Source organism: Apaloderma vittatum, unplaced genomic scaffold (assembly GCF_000703405.1).
Source record: "Apaloderma vittatum isolate BGI_N311 unplaced genomic scaffold, ASM70340v1 scaffold10535, whole genome shotgun sequence".
Taxonomy (NCBI): domain Eukaryota; kingdom Metazoa; phylum Chordata; class Aves; order Trogoniformes; family Trogonidae; genus Apaloderma; species Apaloderma vittatum.
Window position 1 is genome coordinate 18,882 of NW_009718836.1, and position 21,017 is coordinate 39,898.

A 21,017-nucleotide genomic window follows, 5' to 3' on the forward strand; every position below is an offset into this window, starting at 1 on the left:
ATTATCTTACCAGGCACAGAGCTGAGACTGACAGGCTTGTAATTCCCCTGAACTTCCTTTTTCCCCTTTTTTCAAGATGGGGGGTTATGTTTATTCTTTTCCAGTCAGTGGGAAGCTCTCCAGACTACCATGATTTCTCGAATATATGGAAAGTGGCTTAGTGACTTCATCTGCCAGTTCTTCTAGGACCTGCAGATGGATCTTGTCAGGTCCCATGGACTTGTGTACCTTCAGGTTCTCTAGATGGTTCTGAACCTGGTCTTCACTCACAGTGGGGGATTCTTCAGTACCCCGATCCCTGCCGGTCCTCTCTGCAACTGCGGCAGTGTGGCTGGAGTACTTGCCAGTGAAGACTGAGGGAAAAAAAGTCATTGAACACCTCAGCCTTTTCAGTATCCTGCATGGCCAACTCCCCTATTTCCTTCCAGAGTGGTCCTGCATTTTCCCTACTCTTCCTTTTGTCACTGACTTATCTATAGGAGCCTTTCTTACTGTCCTTGACATCCCTAGCCAGATTTAATTCCAAGAGGGCTTTAGCTTGCTAACCTGATCCCTGGCTACTTGGTCAACTTCTCTGTAATCCTCCCAGGTTGCCTGTCCTCTTTTCCATACCCTGTAGGCTACTTTTTTGCATTTGAGAGTGTCCAGGAGCTCCTTCCTCATCCATGCAGGCCACCTAGTGTTTTTAACAGCCTTCCTCTTTGTTGGAATGCATAACTTGGGCTTGAAGGAGGTGATCTTGAATATTAACCAGCTTTCCTGGGCCCCTCTTCCCTCCAGGTCTTTATCCCACGGAATTCCACCTGAGGCCATCAAAGTCAGCTCTCTTGAAATCCAGAGTTGTGAGCTTACTTCTTTCCTTTCTCACTGCCCTTAAGATCCTGAACTCCACCATTTCATGGTTGCTGCAGCCAAGGCTGCCCTTGAGCTGCCCGCTCCCCATGAGCCCCTCCTTGTTGATAAGAACAAGGTTGAATAAAGCACCTGTTCTCATAGGCTCTTCTGCCACTTGAAGGAGGAAGTTGTCACTAATGCATGCCAGAAACCTCCTGGATTGCTTGTGCCTTTCTGTGTTGTCACTCCAACAGATATCAGGGTGGTTGGAGTCCCCCATTTAGGACCAGGGCTTGCAAACATGAGACCGCTTCTCTCTGTTTATAGAAAGCCTCATCCCATCAGTCATGCTGGTCAGGTGGCCTGTAGCAGATGCCCGTTAGAATGTCACCTGCCCGTGCCTTCTCTATAATCCTGACCCATAAAGTCTCAGTCATTTCCTCATCCATCCCCAAACAGAGCTCTGTCACTAACATAAAGGGCAACACCCCCTCCCCTTCTTCCCTGCCTGTACCTCCTAAACAGCCGATATCCTTCTACTCCCACACTCCAGTCACAGGTGTCATCCACCGTGTCTCTGTGATGCCAATGATATCATAGCCCTGCAGGCGAGCATGTATCTCTTAACTCCTGTGAACGCAACATCATTGAAGAAAGAAGGGGGGATCGGTTGCTTCAGCTACTGGAGCAGGTGGAGGAGACCACTCTGGAGCACTGCAGCCTGTGGATGACTCCATGGCACAGCAGGTAGATGTTTGCAGAAGGAACTATGGCCCATGGGGAGTTTCACACTGCAGATGTTGCTGGAGGACTGTACCCTGTGAAGAGTATCCCATGCTGGAGCAGTTACTGAAGGATTGTAGTTACTGAAGGACTTTGTGGAAGTGACCCTATGCTGAAGCTGGCAAAAAGTGTGAAGAGAAGGGAGTGATGGAGAGAAACTGTTATGAACTGACCACAGCCCCTGTAGCAGTGCACTGCTTGGGGTGGGAGGACGTAGACGAGTTGGGAACAAAGGAGTGAAGTTGGACTGGTCTAGAAGTGTCAGGAGGGAGAAGATTTTTTTAATGTTGTCTTTATTTCTCACTATTCTATTTTAATTGGCATTAAATTAATTTAATGTTCCCCAAGGTGGGTCTGGTTTTTTCTGTGATGATAATTGGAAAGTGATCTCTGTCTTTACCTCAACCCATAAACTTTTAGTATTTCTACCCCTGTCCTCTTGAGGAGGAAGAGTGAGAGAGCAGCTGGGTGGAGCTTTGGCAACCAGCCAAGGTAAATCACCAGAACACCTTAACTTTAGCCAGAATTTGTTTTGATCGTCTATATTTTTTCCAGTTTCCAGGCAGGACAGAAACCAGCTTACCACTGGAAAGTTTTAACTTTTGTGGGGTTTATGTAGCCTACTCCTGTAGGCTTATTTTAGTGGAAGTGGAATACTTGTTCAATAAAGCTTATCAAGTGTACAGTTATGGTCTAACATGGGATTAGAACTAAAGTGTTGTTTAAGTTCTCTAAACTATAGTGACAGTAAAAGGCATGTCCAGATTATAGTTCATGTTAATAAAGTTTACCTTCTTTCCTAAAAGCAGATCAGATCATTACCTTAAAAAAAAAAAGTTGGATAGGTTACCTTTGGTTTAAACTCATGTTAGCAATTTCTTATGGAAGCTATCTGGTGATGCCTACTTTTCATAGGAAATAGGAACTTGCTGAAGTAATTATAGGCTTGCTTTATTTACCTATAACCTGCTTATTTGCACTGACTAGTGAAATATGTCTTTCCTTGTATAATTAGTTTCCTGTGCAACAGTAAGTGTATAAGGAGCTTTATTATAGGAGTTGGCTGTAATTCTGGACCATCTTCTGTGATAGTTTAATTCAGTTCTGTTTTGTGATGAGTTTTGCCTCAATCTTACGTTGTCATCCGTTCTGCTTGCTTAGTTTTGCCTCTTCATCTTCTGCATTCCCCTATTTAGTGTATTGTGCTTCTCTGTATAATCTTCACCCTAACCACTTGACCCAATGCCATTGCGAGCTGTGATAATTTTTTTGACTTAATGCTCTTATTCCTACAGTTTATCTAACCAGTTTCAGCTTCCTTAGAACAGGATGTGCCAAATGCTGTTCTTCCTGCCAGCAGTGTCTTGGGTATCCTAGTGTGACTTGAAGCTTGCTGTCATTTGTCAGTTTTCTATTCATTTGACATTTCATCTCGCTGTATAAAGAACAAGCTGATTCATTTTTGATGATAACTTTTTTGATGATAGCTTTTTTTTTTCCTAATAGCAGAACTGTTTTTGTGAATTCATGTTTTATATTCCTTTTACTCTCTTTTAGATGTTGGATGTCTATGACATTCTTCCTTTTGATAATCCAGATGGTGGCGTGTGGAAGCAAGGATTTGATATCACATACAATGAAAATGAATGGGACAGTGAACCTCTTCAAGTTTTTGTTGTGCCTCACTCGCATAATGACCCAGGTAATATTTTAACTGTATTGATCTGGGTATCTAAAGGCTTTTGAATACAGAAATATGTTGCCATTTCTGTTAAGATTTGGGTTTTTTTGAAGCATACTACTTAATATGTCAGATTTAAGTCTAGCAAGGCAGTTAAGCAGATGTATAATTTAAGTGCCATTGACTTTATGTGACAACTGTTAGGATAAAAGTTGTACGTGTACTTATTAACTGGAGAAGAACTTCATTGTTGATGTTGAAAGGTAATATGGATCTTCTATGTTCATCCTGCTGGTAACCCAGTCAATTTATTTGTTGCTGCATTAAATATGGCCTGTTCTTATTTTGACTTTTTAGACTCTCATAGATAATTAACCCTCAGCCTGTGCTAAAAGGATGTGTTTTATGGAAGATGTGACAATAGCAAATCTGAGATTTTTTGACTGTAACACTTTCCTTCCTGTTTGTGCACACCTTTGCACCTGACCTACAATGCAGTAATATTAAGTGTGGATTGAAACCGAAGCCTACACAGGCTTACATAATTTCCCTTCTTCCTCCCAAGTGGACGTCTACTGTGTAATAAGTAAAATGGAGAAGTGTCACTTTATTTCAAAATGACTGTAAAATACATCAAAAAGCAGTGAATTGTACTGCTATATATACTCCTGGTACATACGCACTACCTATGAGAAGCTGGTGAAGCTGCTTGTTATTGTGGAAAGCCACAGTTTCAGTGATTTTTAAATTTTGCAACTTTTTTAAATTTTGCAACTAACAGGTTACTTTATCTGAAGTACTGTGGGTCTGAGTCAAGATATGCTAGGTAGTTTGAACATGTATCTAAAATTCTCAAAGAATATGAACATTGGAATTGGGAAGGACTGTATTGTCCAGATGTAATGGCTAAGTTAACAGTGTATGGAGACAATAAAAATCCTCAGAGAAAATAATCACACTGTATGCTTTGATCTGCCTTTCTTTAGAACTATCTTTAAACGTGTGTCCATTTATTTCGTCTCTGGCTGTTCTCATGAAAGCTCTCCGAGAAGGAAGTCACGCTCTGTACAGTCATTTAATGAATCTGAAACCATCCTAAAGAGTGTACAGAACTTCTAATTCTCTTTGGTCTTATTAGAATGGAGTATAAACTTTACCCCTCTCATTTCTTTCTGCTGAAGCTAGTAGAATCATACCGTAGTTGGAGGAGGATCATTGGCATCCTGCTAGAGGCTAGTTGCCTGCTGTCACATCTGTCCTCCTGAGATGATTTTAGCTGGACTGACGAACGACTCCCTGTACAGTGCAGACTGAGATGGTTCTACAGGAGCCTGAGGCCTGGAAGCTACAGAGGAACATCCTGAGGGAAGCTGAGAAGGGCTTTGCAGAAAAATTTGCTGGTGCCCGTACAAGTCATTACATTTCTTAGGGACTCAGTGTTCTGGCAGTGATTTTTTTTTTTTTTTAAAGTTTCTTACAAGTTCTAATAACTTTACGCTTTATATTTTTTAAAAAATATATTTTTATTTTGTTTACATTTCTTCTTGACAAGGGTTAGGGCTGAGCCAGCCACTAAATGCTGACAGATGCTCTGTAACTCCTCTCTCCCTAAAGAGGAAGGGAAAGCGAGTGAGGCAGAGACATTTACGGGTAGGAGAAGAAAACTCAGCTGTAATAAAATAGAAATAATGAAGATAATGAAATATGTACGAGTATATGCAGAAACCATTATCAAACCCAGCTGCTGCATGAGTAGTGATCCCCGCTGATGCTGCAAAGCCAGCAGGCATTGGAGAAGCCTCAGGCTCAGTGGCAGAGGGGAACCAGGTACAGAAGCTAGATTTCGGGAACTTGGGATTGGGATCAAAGGCAGCAGAATGGATGCCGGCCATTAGGCAAAGAGACACTGAACACCTGTGATACCTTAGCTTTGTACTGAATGTAAATGGAATGGAATAATTCTTGTTTGTTGGCTGTTGTGTTTGTTCCTCCCTGGAGGTGCAACATTCTACTTCCTTGTGACTCTTCCCAGCACCCAGAGTGTGGCACACAAGATCCAGCAATGACCTTGGCACCAAAGGAGCAAGTATAGGCAAGAGCCTTTCTGCCTCTTAATCCCTGGTAGTAACTATAAGCATCAAGCGTTATCACTTCTAGTAGCAGACACTGTCTGGAAAAGTATGCTGTTAACTTCAGAAAGTGCGGTCTCTTAGAAGAGACTGAGCTGAGAAGTAAGATCACTGAACAGTATTGGTTCTGTTTAGCTCTAACAGGACACTTCTGTAACAATAGTTTGGGCTGATTTCCTCTGTGGTGCCTGTCTCATCAGTCCATGCAGAATTGATCAGTTTCAGTTGCCATTATGGAACAACTCTATGGACCTCACCTTCATCTTTCTGACCTGCAGCCTTCTGCTTGCTTCTTCACATCTAGATTTCTGTCCTGCCTCCTCTTATCAAGTATGGTAAATTTTCACAGCCAATACCTTTTGTATGTGACAAACTGTGGTGTTGGGTGCCCTAATGTAATGTTTGATTCATCCTGTAGTGCTGTTGCCATAAAGGACTGCTTTCGGTGACAGCACCAGTTCTGCTTACCGAAAGTACCCCACTGAGCACTTGTGTTCTATGGAATTTGAGTATTAAAGTCACTGGACCTCTCTTCATATTGATGTTATTTTGGTAGTTACTGACTTTTTACTTGCTACAAATCACATTCTCCCTCACTGTAAACCAAGCAAGACATGCAGACATGAGGCTGCTGTTGGCTCAGCTGGTCAATAGCAAAGGCTATTAGTATCGAGTTATGCTGGAGAAGGCTTCATCAGAAACTACAAAATTTTAGACGTGTTTCTTTTGGACCTAGCAGACTGAATAGCTCTCTTGGTCCTAAGAGAAGGGTCCCAAAAGTGGTGTAATTGGGCTCTTGTTAGCCTCCAAATTAGGGTAGGAAGTTACTAGGCTCAATCATGGAGGAATGCCTTGAACTTCATTAAGTATTTGCCATGGCACTTGAAATATAATCCTCTAGTGTTCCAAAAGAAGGTATAACAAGGATTTTCTCTAGATCCAGAGACCCTCTCTGTGTATGACATACTTCGTTGTCAAGTTTGAGTTGTTGATCTGTTTTTAAAAAAAAAGCCAAAAAACACCACAACCAAAAACCCCACCCCCAAAACCCCAAACAAATACCCCCTTAACCATGAAACAAACAAAAAACCAAGCCCTAAATAGAAGACTCACACCACGAAAAACCAACAAAACAACCCCTATGGAAAACACTCCCACCTTCCCACCCCCTCCAAAAATAGTTTTTGAGTCATCAGATTTGTTAAACGTCTAAGACAGATAAAGCATAAATACTGCTTTACAACCAGATGTAGCCTCACCAAGACCTTTTCCTGACTAACTTCTGGTGTTACCAGTTGTGGGATTTCCTGTACTTTCCCCGTGAGAATTTTCTGCTTGCCTAGGAAGTATGTTTATGATGAGTCTGTCTATACCTTAATTTTACATCTGGATGATGTCTCTTGGTACACCTGAGAGTTCCTTTTAATGAAGTTTAATCTGATTCTATTTTACCCTCTCCAGCTGTGCTCTGGCCCTCTTCCAAGCGTGAGTGTGGGCCTTAATGAACTTAGCTTCAGAGATGGATTTTTTACCAGCTTTCAGATATCTGTCTTGGAGGGAATTGCTCATTCAATCTGTGGAAAGGTATTTGTTCTTCCAATTCTGTAAGGAATTTCTGAGGAATTCTGTGAAGTTATGTGAACTGTCTCTCATCTTTCAGTTGCAACTCTTTTCCTGGATATGTTATTTGCAAGGACTTGCCTGAAGTCTTAGTGGTGTCATCATTCACCTTTGATAGCTGGCTTTTTTACTGCTGTCTAGTTCTTGTTCCTTACGTCTTCTTTCTTGATACCTGAGTTTTTCATACCTTTATATCTGTCTCTCCATTAGCAGCAACTAAAAATAGGAAAGCTGCATCTCCTCATGCATGCAGTCTAAATACCTCCCAGCTTGTTCAGAATCCTCAGCTGATTATCAAGTAGAGTTAAACCAGGATATAATCATCAAAGGTGATTATGCGAGACTGGTTATTGTTTGCTTTTACAAAAAGTATTTTAGACGTTTCCTGACTTGATACTGCTTTTGGTAAGGACATTTCTGTGGAGTTGGAGTTGTCTGCAGCATGAAACTGCATATTAATAAGTACTTGAAAGAAGGAAAATTTATCTGTAACAGAGATCTGAAATCTTTTGTATAGCTAATGGTTGCATTATTCGTTTCCCACAGAGGATTAAAAGGCATGGTGCAAAGGAAATGCCTCCTGGTAAAAAAGCTTAATGCATACTGAAGCTATAGTGTAACAATATGTGCAAAAATATTTGCCAAGAAATGGGGTCAGTAAAGATATAACTGTATTAGTTGTGGAAGCTTTAAGTTCTCATTATTTTTTATGTTATCTAAGGGTGTTTTTGCTTTACCTTTTCACATATCCAGTTATGCAAGTGAAAATCTGTAGCTCTAAGGCAGAGAAGGTGCCTTGAAACAGAATCTGCAGGGAAGGAAGTGGTCTTAGTTTTCACGTTCTGTTTTGAGGGGTGACTTATGTGCTGATGCTCTGAAACAATTTGTGTTGCTAAATTCTGCTAAATCTGGGTTAACTGCTTTTGTGTGAATTCAGCCAAGACCTAGAAAATTGGAGTCTCTATGCTTTTCCCTTCTGTAGCTAATGTATTTACTCATTATTGGAAAATCAGATATGAGGATGGGTTGTCTTCAGACTTTTGGTCAGTGACAGGCATAATTGTCTTTTAGCTGATGGCAGCTGATAAAGATTTGAGCACCTCAGTAGCATATTTGATTTGCGGGGGACTTGCCCAGTGCAAATTAATCTCAGGCCACAAAGAGATGTTCGGTTTACAAATAGCTGTGTTATGTGAGATTATAGACATTACTGATGGGTGGTATTTCTTTTGGAGCAGATTAATGAGCGATCGTATAACCTGCTGTGTTGGTAAAACCCTAATGTTAGCCCTCATATGCTTCAACAGCGGTTTCATGTGACTGCCTGCAGTGGATGAGGCAGCTGAATTCCAGAAGGGAGAACACTGCTCAGGGACAGCAATGTTGTCAAACAGCACAACTGGACTTGAGAGATGATGTTCAAGTGTGACCCAAGGGGTCGAAAGATGCCTTTAGCATTTATTGCTCTCTTGGTAGTGATGATTTTGCTAATGTCTTCTCATTAAATTATTTAAGAATTGAGACTCGTGAGCTTTGTAATATATGTGTGTACCAGATCAGAGTATTTTATTGCTGCATGTGGTTGTTACAGACCTAGTACAAGCAGAACTTAAGAGGAACTGAAAGAGACTAAAATAGATTTTGCTTCTCTCCCTCTGCCTGCCCACCCCCAATTTATACCAAAGTAAAAATGTATGTGAAACTGTATGTGCACTTATGTCAGGTCTAAATACTACCTTCTAACACTTCATTAATTATCTAGGGCATTGATAACTTTACCTTACTAGCACTCACATAAACCTCTTTTTTATTATTTAGGTTAGCCTGCGTTTCTTAGGAGGAAATCTGTATAGCTTTATGAAATTAATTGTAATGTTAAAATAAAAGAGAACTTGAGCATAAAGTTTGATGCAGTTAATACACCATGGAGTTTCAGGTTTGTTTTCTGTTGATGATATAGATATGACTTTCAGGTGACTACTTAGGTTTCATGATGTGTTTGGAACACAAATTTAGACTGTTGCCTAACCCACCAAAATGAAAGAACAGGTTAGCATGAGGCTGAAGAAGAAAAGAAATATACTGCTAGTTGAATGACATCTGAAAAATCTACCTTTAAAATTTTCAGACTGTAAATTGCAAGTTTGCTGATTAATATGCCCATGATGTGTTTTAAAAGGATCACATCTGTTTGTCTAGAAGTCACCACTGTTTATGTAGAACATGTTTTCCTTTTTATAAACAGCAACAGCATATAGTGTTTTCTAAAAAAAAAACAACTGTGGAGGCTCTGTGAAGACTATAAAATATACATTAAATAGTGAGTGCTGCATTCTTCTGTTGAAGATGAGATCTAGGAATAGAATGGAAAACTAAGCATCTCATAAGTTTTCCTTCATATGCTGAATTACATAAAGCTGAGTTTTATTTCTCACTGACTTCTCACTGCTTCTGTCATTGCTCATGGTAGAGGACTTTCAGTAGGGCAATTCTTTGACTGGGTAAAAAAAGATAATTCAGGGCAGTACCATTGAAAATTTACAGGACTGTTACAGAGGGCACACTTTTAATTCCTAATCAGTAGGAATTTTCTTCCCATCGTAGTTATGAAGGTGGAAGATTTGATATGTACAGAGAAGAGATAGACCATGCATTGTGTAAGCCCAACATATAAGAAGTCTAATTTTTTAAGTACCTCATGGTTCATAACAGATTTTGCTTTTTTGTGGAGTGTGCAAACAGCTGAGCTTTTAGCTATGCTTATGTGACGTCCCACCCAGCAGAGGCAGACGAGTGACTTAGATTCGATTCATAATTCCCCAGTGAAATGGACAACAGTGAGACAAGTTTCAAGGTGCATACACAAACTTTTTAATTTCTCGTGATATGTAGATTGGACTCAACGATAATTGGTTAAGTTACAAGACACACTAGGGCAGGCAGTATGCTATGACTTAATGATAACCAGGAAAAGACTGGGTATACAACAGACTACGGCAAGCTGTGTATTACCTAATGATAACAAGGAAAAAGGACATGTAACAGCTTACAATAGGCAGTATCATACTTAACAAATACAAGAAACTAAGTATAAACTAAGCAAGCAGTATGGTAGGCCTTGCATTACTTACTAAGAAAGGGGAAAGGGAAAAAGAGGTGGAAGGGGGTGGAGAGAGACGGGTCACCAGTCTAGGTTCCTGCGTTGGTCCTGCCAGCGAGGGTTTAAAGATGCCATAATCTTTACTTCTCCTCCTGCATCTCTTCTTGTTGTCTTCATCTCTGTTTACATGCTTCTGTGTCTTGCTCCTTCTCTTTCTCCTGTCTAACTTTTTGCTTTATCCCTCCTCAATGTATACACACTTATCTACACGCAGACATGCAGTATACCAGGGAGGGGATCCAGGCAAGTCACTCTTTTCAGTAATCCTCATTAGCATATGTGATTGCCCTATCTCCTTAGGAGATATTTCAAGACTCTTGATCTCATGCATATTTGGGCCAAGGCTGAGTGTTTGTTTCCTGCTTAGCCTTACCAGATCCCCCTACCACATTCCATTTAGCATGTGTGAGTTTGCTGCATGGGGTCAGAAACTGGTCCAAGAAGTGTTTAAGGCAAACGATTGTGCATCTGCCCACTACAGCTTATGAATTTAAATGTCATAAATATGAAATTATTTTTGTGGACCATTGAACAGAGATCTCTTAGAATTTAAAGTATGCCATTGGAAAAGTAAATACACTGTTGTATGTTTTCAATACTAGGATGTCTGCTTCTACCTAAGGTACTCTATTTCTGAGAATACTTTTTGGGAACAAGGGGCTCATCTTCTCTTTATTTTCTTATGAATCAGAATGATTGCTTGAACACAGGGAAGTTCCAGGTGGCTTCCTGTCTTTTTCTGGTTTATACTATGCCAGATAGAAAAATGGAAAACAATCTTGGACTTCTTTCAGCTTTAATTTTGTGATAGCCTTACCTGAGAGACATCAGGTTTCTCAAGTTTTCTTTCACAGTGTTGGCCAGTGAGACATTCATCTTTATTGAAATTAGCACTGAAGTTTTATGTCAGAGACATCTGTAAAAATACTAGCTTGTATACAGTGGTAAACATTTTCTTTCAATTTGTGAGGAAATTCTTAGTTTGTGGATAAGAATGAACTTGAGTTGCCCTAGATTCTTATGTATTGTTAGGGACTGAGATGTGAAATAATAAATTTAATGTGGTAATCTTTAGTAGTAGACTTAGCAACTGTAAATTAATTTATTCATTGTTCTGTTCAGATTTGATTTTTTTTTAGTTTTGATGGCTTCATGCAAAATCGGACAGACTATGTAAGTCATAGGGTCAAGAGTGATGACAAGATACAAAATTTTGCAAGAGCAATTGTTGTTGCCTTTTGCACCTAGGACAGAGTAACTCTGGACATAAGTATAAATTGGGAGAGGGTTGGCTGTGGAGCAGCCCTGTAGAAAGGGACCTGGGGGTGCTGGTTGGCAGCAGCTCAGCAGGAGCCAGCCGTGTGCCCTGGCAGCCCAGAGGGCAAACCCCACCCTGGGGTGCATCAAACACGGCATGGCCAGCCCGTCAAAAGAGGTGGCTGTCCCGCTGTATTCAGCGCTGCTGCGGCCTCACCTGGAGTGTTGCCTGCAGTTCTGGGCCCCACAGATTTAAAGGAGGGCGTTAGGGCAGTTGAGTGTGTCCAGAAGAGGGCAACGGAGCTGGTGGAAGGAGCGGGGGCCTGTCCTGTGAGGAGCAGCTGAGCCCCCTGGGTTGGTCTAGTTGGGAGGAAAGGAGGCTGAGGGGTGACCTCCCTGCTCGCCACAGCTTCCTGAGGAGGGGATGTGGAGGGGGGTGTGCTGAGCAGTTCTCCCAGTGACAGTACACAAGGGAATAACTCAGAGCTGCACCAGGGGAAGTTCAGACTTGATATTAGGAAATACTTGTTTATTGGGACAATAAACTCTGGACCGGTTTTCCTACAGAGGTGATCAATGCCCCAGGGATGTCGTTGTTTAAGGAGCATTGGACAATGCCCTTAATAGCATGCTTTAACTTTCAGCTCTGATGAGACAGTTGGACTAGAGGATTGTTGTCTCTTTTAACCAAAACTGTTCTCATCTATTGAGAAATATTTAAGTGCAATTATGCCAGATGCATGGTAATAAAATTTCAGAGGACTGTCTGTTGACTTGCAACTAATTCTGTGAATCCTTGTAAATATTTCCTTGGACTTTCTGAAGTGTATTACATTCAGTATGTTAACTGTGTTATATCCTTCCACTCTAGCTTAATAAACTGAATATATTCAAACAAAACAACAGTTAATCATAACACTGCTCTTCCTACATCATAATATATTCCTGTGCCAGCTGCTTTGTTGTTCAGTGCAGTGCTGCTTTATTTATGTTGGTTTATTAAGTTATTCAAGAATGTTTAAACAGACTTAACAGCTTTTATTGTTGTAGTATAAAAATATGCGAAAGTAGTTTATTATTATTAGATATTTCTGTATAGGACTAATATAGGATGTGTTTAGTTCATTCTTTGTTACTTGTATGCTAGCATAACATTGTCTCTTGCAGAAGAAATTCCTGCTAAAAAGCCATGAACTTTTTATGTAAATATCAGTAAAAATATTCCTTTCAGGAGGCTGAGAGGAGACCTTATTGCCCTGTACAACTACCTAAAAGGAGGCTGTAGTGAGGCTGATGCTGGTCTCTTCTCTCTAATTACTAATGACAGGACAAGGGGAAATGGCCTCAAGTTGCGTCAGGGTAAGTTTAGATTGGATATTCGGAGGAAGTTCTTTACTGAACGAGTGGTGAGGCACTGGAACAGGCTGCCCAGGGAGGTGGTGGAGTCACCAACCCTGGAGGTGTTTAAAAAAAAAAGTAGATCTAGCACTTGAGGCTATGGTGTAGTGGTTAGGTATGCTGGATGAAGATTGGACTAGATGATCTTCAGAGGTCCCTTCCAGCCCCTAACATGCTGTGATTCTGTGATTCTGTGATTCTGTGATTCTGTGATTCTGTGATTCTGTGATTCTGTGATTCTGTGATTCTGTGATTCTGTGATTCTGTGATTCTGTGATTCTGTGATTCTGTGATTCTGTGATTCTGTGATTCTGTGATTCTGTGATTCTGTGCTTCTGTGATTCTGTGATTCTGTGATTCTGTGATTCTGTGATTCTGTGATTCTGTGATTCTGTGATTCTGTGATTCTGTGAAATGTAAATGAGCATTGAAAAAGATTAGTTGCCAATGTGATCTTAGTTCTTTGAAAGATTTCATTAAAAAATACTTACTGGATTAGGCAGAGATCACAATAAATTTGGATTAAAAATAACACAAAAGGAACATAAATTCAGCTTCATCATCACTTTTCTGTTTTCAGTCTTCATGAAGCTATTGAGTAATAGTAGTTTAATATTAGCTTTTTAATATTAAGCGGTTTCCATGCTTGTGAGGAAGGTATGTTTTAAGTTTAGATTTTAAGCCCTCAGAATAACTGTCTTGATAAAATGTATTTTTCCACTTTAAGATAGATTAGATCAGACCCTACTGTTCTGTCTGTACAGAAAGATCAGATATGATGATTCTTCTAGAGGTGGCATATGTGTTTTAAACAAAAAAAGAGCTAACACTTTTCCTCTGGAGTGTTACAGTTTTATTTCCTCATTTTGAAAGTAAAAAAGGGAGGTTCTTGGAAGTCTGTCATGTTTTGTTTCTGAATACTTTGTTAAAATTTGACCTTTACGAAGTAAGAGTGCAACCTGAAAGCAGTGCAACCAAAGTAGGAGTGTGCCAGTGTCTAGTGGTTATTCGTAATTACAGGATTCTTTATTTAGAATATAATTAACAAATTGATGTGAATGGAAAGAGAATGTGCATATTGCCAATTACACTGGCTCTGCAATTGTCAATTACACTACTTCTGCATTTCTACTTATGAATGTCATTTATTTGTTATCCTTAAAGTGTAATATGTCCTTTCTGAATCAATATTCAGACTCTATTCAGTAATAAAGTGAGTTTATTTTATTAAACTTTAAAATTTAATTTTTTTTTTTTTATAACTGTCTTGAAACAGTATTATCTCATTTCAGAACAACCTTATCCTGTGTAAGTAGGCTGGCATTGTGTAAGAATAGCAGTGCCTCTGCAGAACAGAAGTGATAAATAAGAATGGAATTGCCAATATAATCCTCACATTGTTTGAAAGCTTTCACAAGACCTTAAAATGTTGATGCACGCTATAGGAACAATTTATTAACATAACTTGGCATTCTTCAGTAGATACTCTATTGTGTATATCAAAGAATGTTTGGGGTTGGAAGGGACCTCAGAAGGTCGTCTAGTCTAACCCCCCTGTCAAAGCAGGATCACGTAGAGCAGGTCACACAGGAACGCGTCCAAGCGGGCTTTGAGTGTCTCCAGAGGAGCCTCCACACCCTCTCTGGGCAGCCTGTGCCAGGGCTCTGTCACCCTCACAGTCAAAAAGGTTTTCCTCAAGTTTACATGGAACTTCCTATGCTTCAGCTTGCACCCGTTGTCCTGTTCCCCAAGTTGAAGAGACCCAGCTCCTTCAGCCTTTCCTCATAAGGGAGATGTTCCGCTCCCTTAATCGTCTTCTGTGGCTTTGTGCTGGACTCTCTCCAGCAGTTCCCTGTCTCTCTTGAGCTGAGGGGCCCAGAACTGGACACAAGATTCCAGATGTGACCTCACCAGGGCAGAGTAGAGGGGCAGGAGGACCTCTCTCAACCTACCAGCTACTCCCCTTCTAGTACACCCCAGGATGCCATTGGCCTTCTTGGCCAAGAGGGCACATTGCTGGCTCATGGGCATCCTGCTGTCCACTAGATCCCCTAGGTCCCTTTCTCCTACAGTGCTCTCCAGCAAGCCGGTCCCCAATGAAACATCTAAATGAAATGAAACATCTAAACTTCGTAAAATGGAGCTCTTGGAGAGTTTAGCATTTTGAACTGTCCACAGTATGTAAAGTTTAGCTTTTTAAAAAAAGGCTTCATTTAACTTTTTGTAGCAAGTAGGACAAAGGCAGGTCTGTAAGACATTTGAAAGCAGCTTAAATCTCATATTTTGTTTTTCGTAGGTTGGCTGAAGACTTTTGATGATTACTTCAGAGATCAGACACAGCATATCTTAAACAATATGGTTATAAAACTGCAAGAAGACAACCGAAGGAAATTTATGTGGTCTGAGATCTCTTACTTTTCAAAATGGTGGGATGGAATAGATAGCCAAAAAAAGGATGCTGTTAAAAGGTTTGAAGACTGAACTATTTTTTATCTTCCATGCAGCATGATCTAAGATTTTGTGTATTTGACTACACTGTAAACTTAAAATTTTACTCCTTGTGATGCAGCATTGCTAGAGTAATTGACTTCTGGAATGAATTCCGGTTGATTTTGCTTTGGTTTATTTTTTTTTCCAGTTTGTCTAGAAAAGAGAAGCTGAAAAAAGTGACAAAAAGTTTCCATGTACAACTCTGAAGATGTCATTCAAATTGTAATGGAGTTGTGATTATAAACTTTATTTGAAGTCACACTGAAGTATTGTCAATGGAATAAAAATAATTTTCATATTAACTATTTATAAATAGTATTTTTTGTCTTCAGTTACAACATAGTGAAGACTTATTTTTTTGTTCTTAAATATGTGTATTTTTTATAAACATGAAGCTGCTTAAATTGTAAAGTAGTATATACTCTATACCTTTGCTCCTCTTATTTCTTTTTAAAATCACAAATGTCATATAGAAGTAAAAAGTTTCCCTAGGCATTGGGACAAAAAAAGTGTGTTACTTGGATAAACTTGAATTAGGGATCTAGTCTGGAGTTTTCAAAAAGTTTATTTGTTTTGGTCTTTTAACTTTGCCTTAAGACAAGATCCAGCAGTTCTTAGCTCATCTCTGTGATGCCCTCCTTCTCATGCCCCCTCCCTTCAAGGTGCATGGATTGCATTATCAATTAAAGCTATGAGATCCTCACAGCTGCAAAGGTTAGGTAATGCTGGAGATCTTGGGAATGATGTCGAAAAGTATATATTCAAGGATTTGTCTAGAATATGTGAGTATTATAGCACAGGGTTTTTTTGAGGTTAAAATAATCCCTTGGAACACAATAAATAGTACATGATAGTCACTAGGGTACTGTGCCCTTTCTTCAGGAAAATCAGGTATTGGTGAAACTGCTGTAAGACTTACAGAAGCTGCACTGGAGATTATTTTTAGTGAATGTTTATTCTTGCTTTTATAAGTATTATCCATAATGTGACTAAGTTTTGATTAGTTTACTGTATTTATTCTTCAAATTCATTAAACATTTGTATGCTAATGTACAATGTAAGTGCTGAAATTCCATTTTTTTAACAGTAGGGACCACCTAATGCTGGAAGCATGATCATTATGTTTACTGACATGTTAATAGAGAGACAGGATCATCTGGTGATCTGTTTCAAGAAGGCATTTTAATAAATGTGATGGTCTGAAACTCTTAACTGTGAAAAAACAACAGTAGATCAAAGGAGCAGCCCTTGAAATCTGTGATGTCTAGGCATCTTGCTCAATTGACATTCAGTACTGTGGCACATACGCTTATTTTAGTAATCTGCGCAAGAAATAGCTTTCTTCCTGATTTTTAAAAAAATCAAATATTATGGCACATGCAGACGTGGTGGTAGTTTTCATTATGCAGAAGTATTAAAATTTTATTGTTAATCTATTTATTCTTTCCCTGTTTGGTCAAGGAGATGTAATTCAGTGATGGAAGTAGAACAAGCAATTTAGATTTTGGCATGTCTCTGGCAAATACCTATTGGATATTCAGAAATAATAAGAGTGTATTTTCATATACAGGAGTCTGAACACAATGTACATATTTTTCAGGTTGATAAAAGATGGACAGTTTGAAATAGTAACAGGGGGATGGGTCATGCCTGATGAAGCGTCTTCTCATTATTTTGCTGTAATTGACCAGCTGATAGAAGGACATCAATGGCTAGAAAAGAACCTTGGTATGTAGCCCAATATAAAATTTTTGTTAATACAAGAAGTCAATTAGAAAACACATTTTTGTATTTCTGAGGTGTTTAGAAGGCTCTCTTTACTCTGTTTTCCTGAAACATTAAATCAGACCTCTTACTGGAAGCTGTAGGATTGAGACTAGTGTTTGCAATTACTGTTTGCAGGTAGAAATTCCAGCATGATGTGTGTTTAAACAATTCTGTGTCATAATGTTTTGTCTTAATCAATGAAAGATGTGCATAGTATATTGGCATAATAAACTATAACACTAGATCGTGCTTAGTTGTAGATCGCATGTATCTGGTATTGCAGTTTCCAGTTGCCATTTCTGTCTTCTGAAAATCATTAAAAAGTCCTTAAAAGGACTTAAACATTGATACTCTTTTCATGTGATTGGATCTTGCAGGTTGTGTATTCATTAGGTTCTCTTATGTAAGGCTTTCAAAAAAGCAAATACGAAATTCAGTAGTAGTTGCACCAGTAGTAGTAGTAGTTAAAACCTCAAACATCGTTGAGTACTAATATCAAGTTTTTATGCAGATAAACACAATACCTTGCCTCTAAGATTTCATCATTTTTTTTACCTGATGTTTAATCCTAGATTATTAGTTCCAGGGTGTATTCTGCAGGATACTTGGTATTCAGCAGTGTGTTTTAATTTATCTTCTTGGAAACTTTATCTGTACTGCTCTGATTTCAATCATATTGGTATAGCTTTCTTTGAGTAAGAAGTAAAACTTTCTTTCCTTTTTACTTTTTCTTTTGTCAACAGGAGTAAAACCAAAGTCTGGTTGGGCAGTTGATCCTTTTGGGCATTCACCAACAATGGCCTACCTTCTGAAACGCGCAGGATTTTCCAATATGCTTATACAGAGAGTTCATTACTCAGTTAAAAAACATTTTTCAAAACAGAAGACACTAGAATTTTTCTGGAGACAGAACTGGGGTACGTGTTTTTCTTTTATGTCACTGCATTTTGTTAATTTACATGGGTAAAATACAAAGAAAAGTTGAAGAAATACTGTGGAAAAAATTACAGAACAATTTATTTCGAGAAGTTAGTCTAGACTTGATAATTTTAGACTTGCACTTCTGTTTGTTGGCTTGCTTTAACTCTTTCATCTAGGTTAAATTTCAAGGATTTAGTTTTTGTTTGTTTTTGTTTGGTTTTGAGTTTGTTTAGTTTTTAATAACAGAAAGGGAATTTGAGTTTCTTCACTTTCACTGGTACTTTTTTTATATGTGTATATGGCATGGAATATTCTTTTTCCTTTTCTCAACTGTGTTTTCTTCTTCCTACTATGTGGATAAAAAAGTGGAGCATGAATGTTTCTCTTGGAGAGGAAAAAAAAAAGGCCAAAAGTGAATATTTGAAGATAGAGAGACCAGTCTTGTCTAGGTTCTTACTAAGGAAGAAACTTTCAGGCAACCAGTTTTCTTCAGCTGGTGTGACAAACTATTGTGATTAGTTACAGTAGCTTTCTATCGACGTGAAAATTATAGATTATCTTCAGTCAGAAAAACAGATTAAAAATATTTCACCATTTTAATTTGGAATGTAATTCTCTAAAACGTTGTTCTTAGAATAAATATAGTTACTCATTGGATGCTATTTACACAATATAGAGTATGGAAGTTTTCTCTGGTGATGTCTTAGTAAATTGATGTGTCTTTAAATGAAACTACTTTTCTACATGAATATTTTGTTTTGCTTTGTACTGTACCAGCATTCTAATAAGCTATATGATAACTGTATGTAGTTCGGGTTTGAGTCTTTCTGTTCTCTAAAGCAAGCTGTATTTTACTGCTTTATCAATACAGTGTCAAACAAATGTATATACTACTTACTATTGAAAGGTAGTGATGATTTCTGAAGCTTTTTAGTTCCTGTATGTTTTTTAATCAGAGATTGTAGGAAGGAGGATATTCAGAGAAAGCAATGTGCTGCACAAATAAACTTGAAAACTTGACTTGAGGAAAACATACCACTGTGAAACAATTTGTCAAATATTGAGACTTTGAACACTGGTGTATGCCACTTAGTGAGCAGGCTTTTTTCCTAAATAGTTTCATACATAAATAACGTGTATGGTATGGTATGGTCTAACATTTGGGCTTCAGTAGAAGGCTTTGCGTAACAAATCATGTATCAAAGATCACTGCACGCTCATCTGGAAGATGTGGTGCTGGAGATAAGGAGAACTCCTGTAGCTGTAAAATAAATGCATACATTTATGCGATATTACCTTTTTAATAATAAGTAAGTAGTAGTGAAATAGAAGTTTTAAAACAAAAGGTCCGTATTAGAACCGTGAAGACTCAAACTGCTGTTAAGGTTTTGAAGAGTATTTTCGTATGTATTTGTCACATGCCTAGGAGCCAAGTTCTGTGGCGCGTCTGCAGTATTCATTCCTTTTTTCAGCATAAAATTACTAAAAATTGTTAGTGCTAGAAATAAGTAATCAGCATTTAGGGATTTTACCAGATGACTAAACTTAAGGCTCTCTTAAATTCTATGAGAACTTCATGTTCTCTTTAAGGTTCAATTTTGAAAAACCTTCCTTTGAGACATAACAAAATGTATCTACAACTCTTCGGTTAAACTTTAGGGAGCGGACTGGCCAGGTGGAAAAGTTCAAATTGCAAAAGCATGTTAGAATTGCATAGAGGTTTGTTATGCAATGTTCAAGCAAACAGACAATCTATCTACAAGTACATAGAATCGTACTGCTCATGTATTGAAGCTATGTGTTCATGAAGTTAAGATATTGCTAACGCCAACCAATTCAAATCTTGTGTTAATGAGGTAATAGCAGGGTGGTTGGGTTTATTTTTTTATTCTTTTGGGGGGTTATTTTTATTTGTTTTGGATTCACTCAAAGTATAGAAGTTGCTTTCTTTTTCACATCTAAAATTCTGAAAATAATGACATTATGTGGGTTACAAACCCCCTAACATTTTTTGCCATCTTTCCCAATCAGCTGGAGCTTGATTGGAGCATTCCAGTCTTGGGTGCATCTTGGGTTTTAGTCTCTTCATATGTAAGGCACATACATATCCTACCCCAGGTAGGATACTCAAAGCAAGAAATTGTCTCATTATGATGTTTTTAATACAATTCTTGGATTCAGAACATAGAACCAATTTATTTTTGGCAAATGTGAGATTTTGAAGTGTACCCTTTGTATTTAATTTCAGATTTGGGATCCAGTACAGATATCCTTTGTCATATGATGCCTTTCTACAGCTATGACATTCCTCATACTTGTGGTCCAGATCCAAAAATCTGCTGTCAGTTTGATTTCAGACGTCTTCCTGGAGGCAGAGTAAGCTGTCCATGGAGAGTTCCACCAGAAGCCATTCATGCTGGAAATGTTCAACACAGGTACAGTTTTTTAGATATTCTGCGAGCGGATAACTTTGACCAGCATAGTTTATTTTTTTAAAGATGCCATGTACCATATCTTGGTGAATTTATATGGTTTTTAAAATAAACTTGACGTAAGAAAATAATACCAATTACTTAACCTAGTGTTTGCTCCTAACTTCAGAACATAACATACAGTGAAATTAGAAGATAGATGATAAAGAAGATGGATTAATTTTTTTCGTTTCCATCTGTCTGTACATGAGTCCATTGCTGTCTCTGAATGTTAGGCAGAACATGGTCATTTGTTTGGTTATAGTCGTGTTACTGGTTTACTGTAGTTTTTGCAAGTGTTATGAATAGGCAGTGATGTGTCTTCTGCCAGTGATAGACTTTAGGGACAGTATGTTGTAGTATGCTGTTAACTGCAAATAATGAGATCTTTCCCATGACATATCCTTGCAAAATTTGAGAGTCTGTGGCCTGGTTTCCTGGAGTGAACACTTTAAATGAATCTGAACAACCAGTTGAACATGAGCCAGGAGGTGGCCTGGAAGGCC

The 21,017-nt window shown here is 38.7% G+C and overlaps 1 protein-coding gene across 1 annotated transcript in view; it reads left to right on the forward strand.

The window, feature by feature from the left end:
- LOC104274700 (alpha-mannosidase 2-like) overlaps positions 1 to 20,475 on the forward strand; it is a gene marked incomplete at both ends in the record, with an annotated part of 27,001 nt that extends 6,526 nt beyond the window's left edge. The window contains 5 exons of the mRNA XM_009870403.1: positions 3,175 to 3,319; positions 15,159 to 15,330; positions 16,953 to 17,080; positions 17,863 to 18,036; positions 20,289 to 20,475. Coding sequence (XP_009868705.1) covers positions 3,175 to 3,319; positions 15,159 to 15,330; positions 16,953 to 17,080; positions 17,863 to 18,036; positions 20,289 to 20,475 — 806 coding nt within the window. The remainder of the gene's footprint in view (positions 1 to 3,174; positions 3,320 to 15,158; positions 15,331 to 16,952; positions 17,081 to 17,862; positions 18,037 to 20,288) is intronic.
- Positions 20,476 to 21,017: the final 542 nt, after the last annotated feature.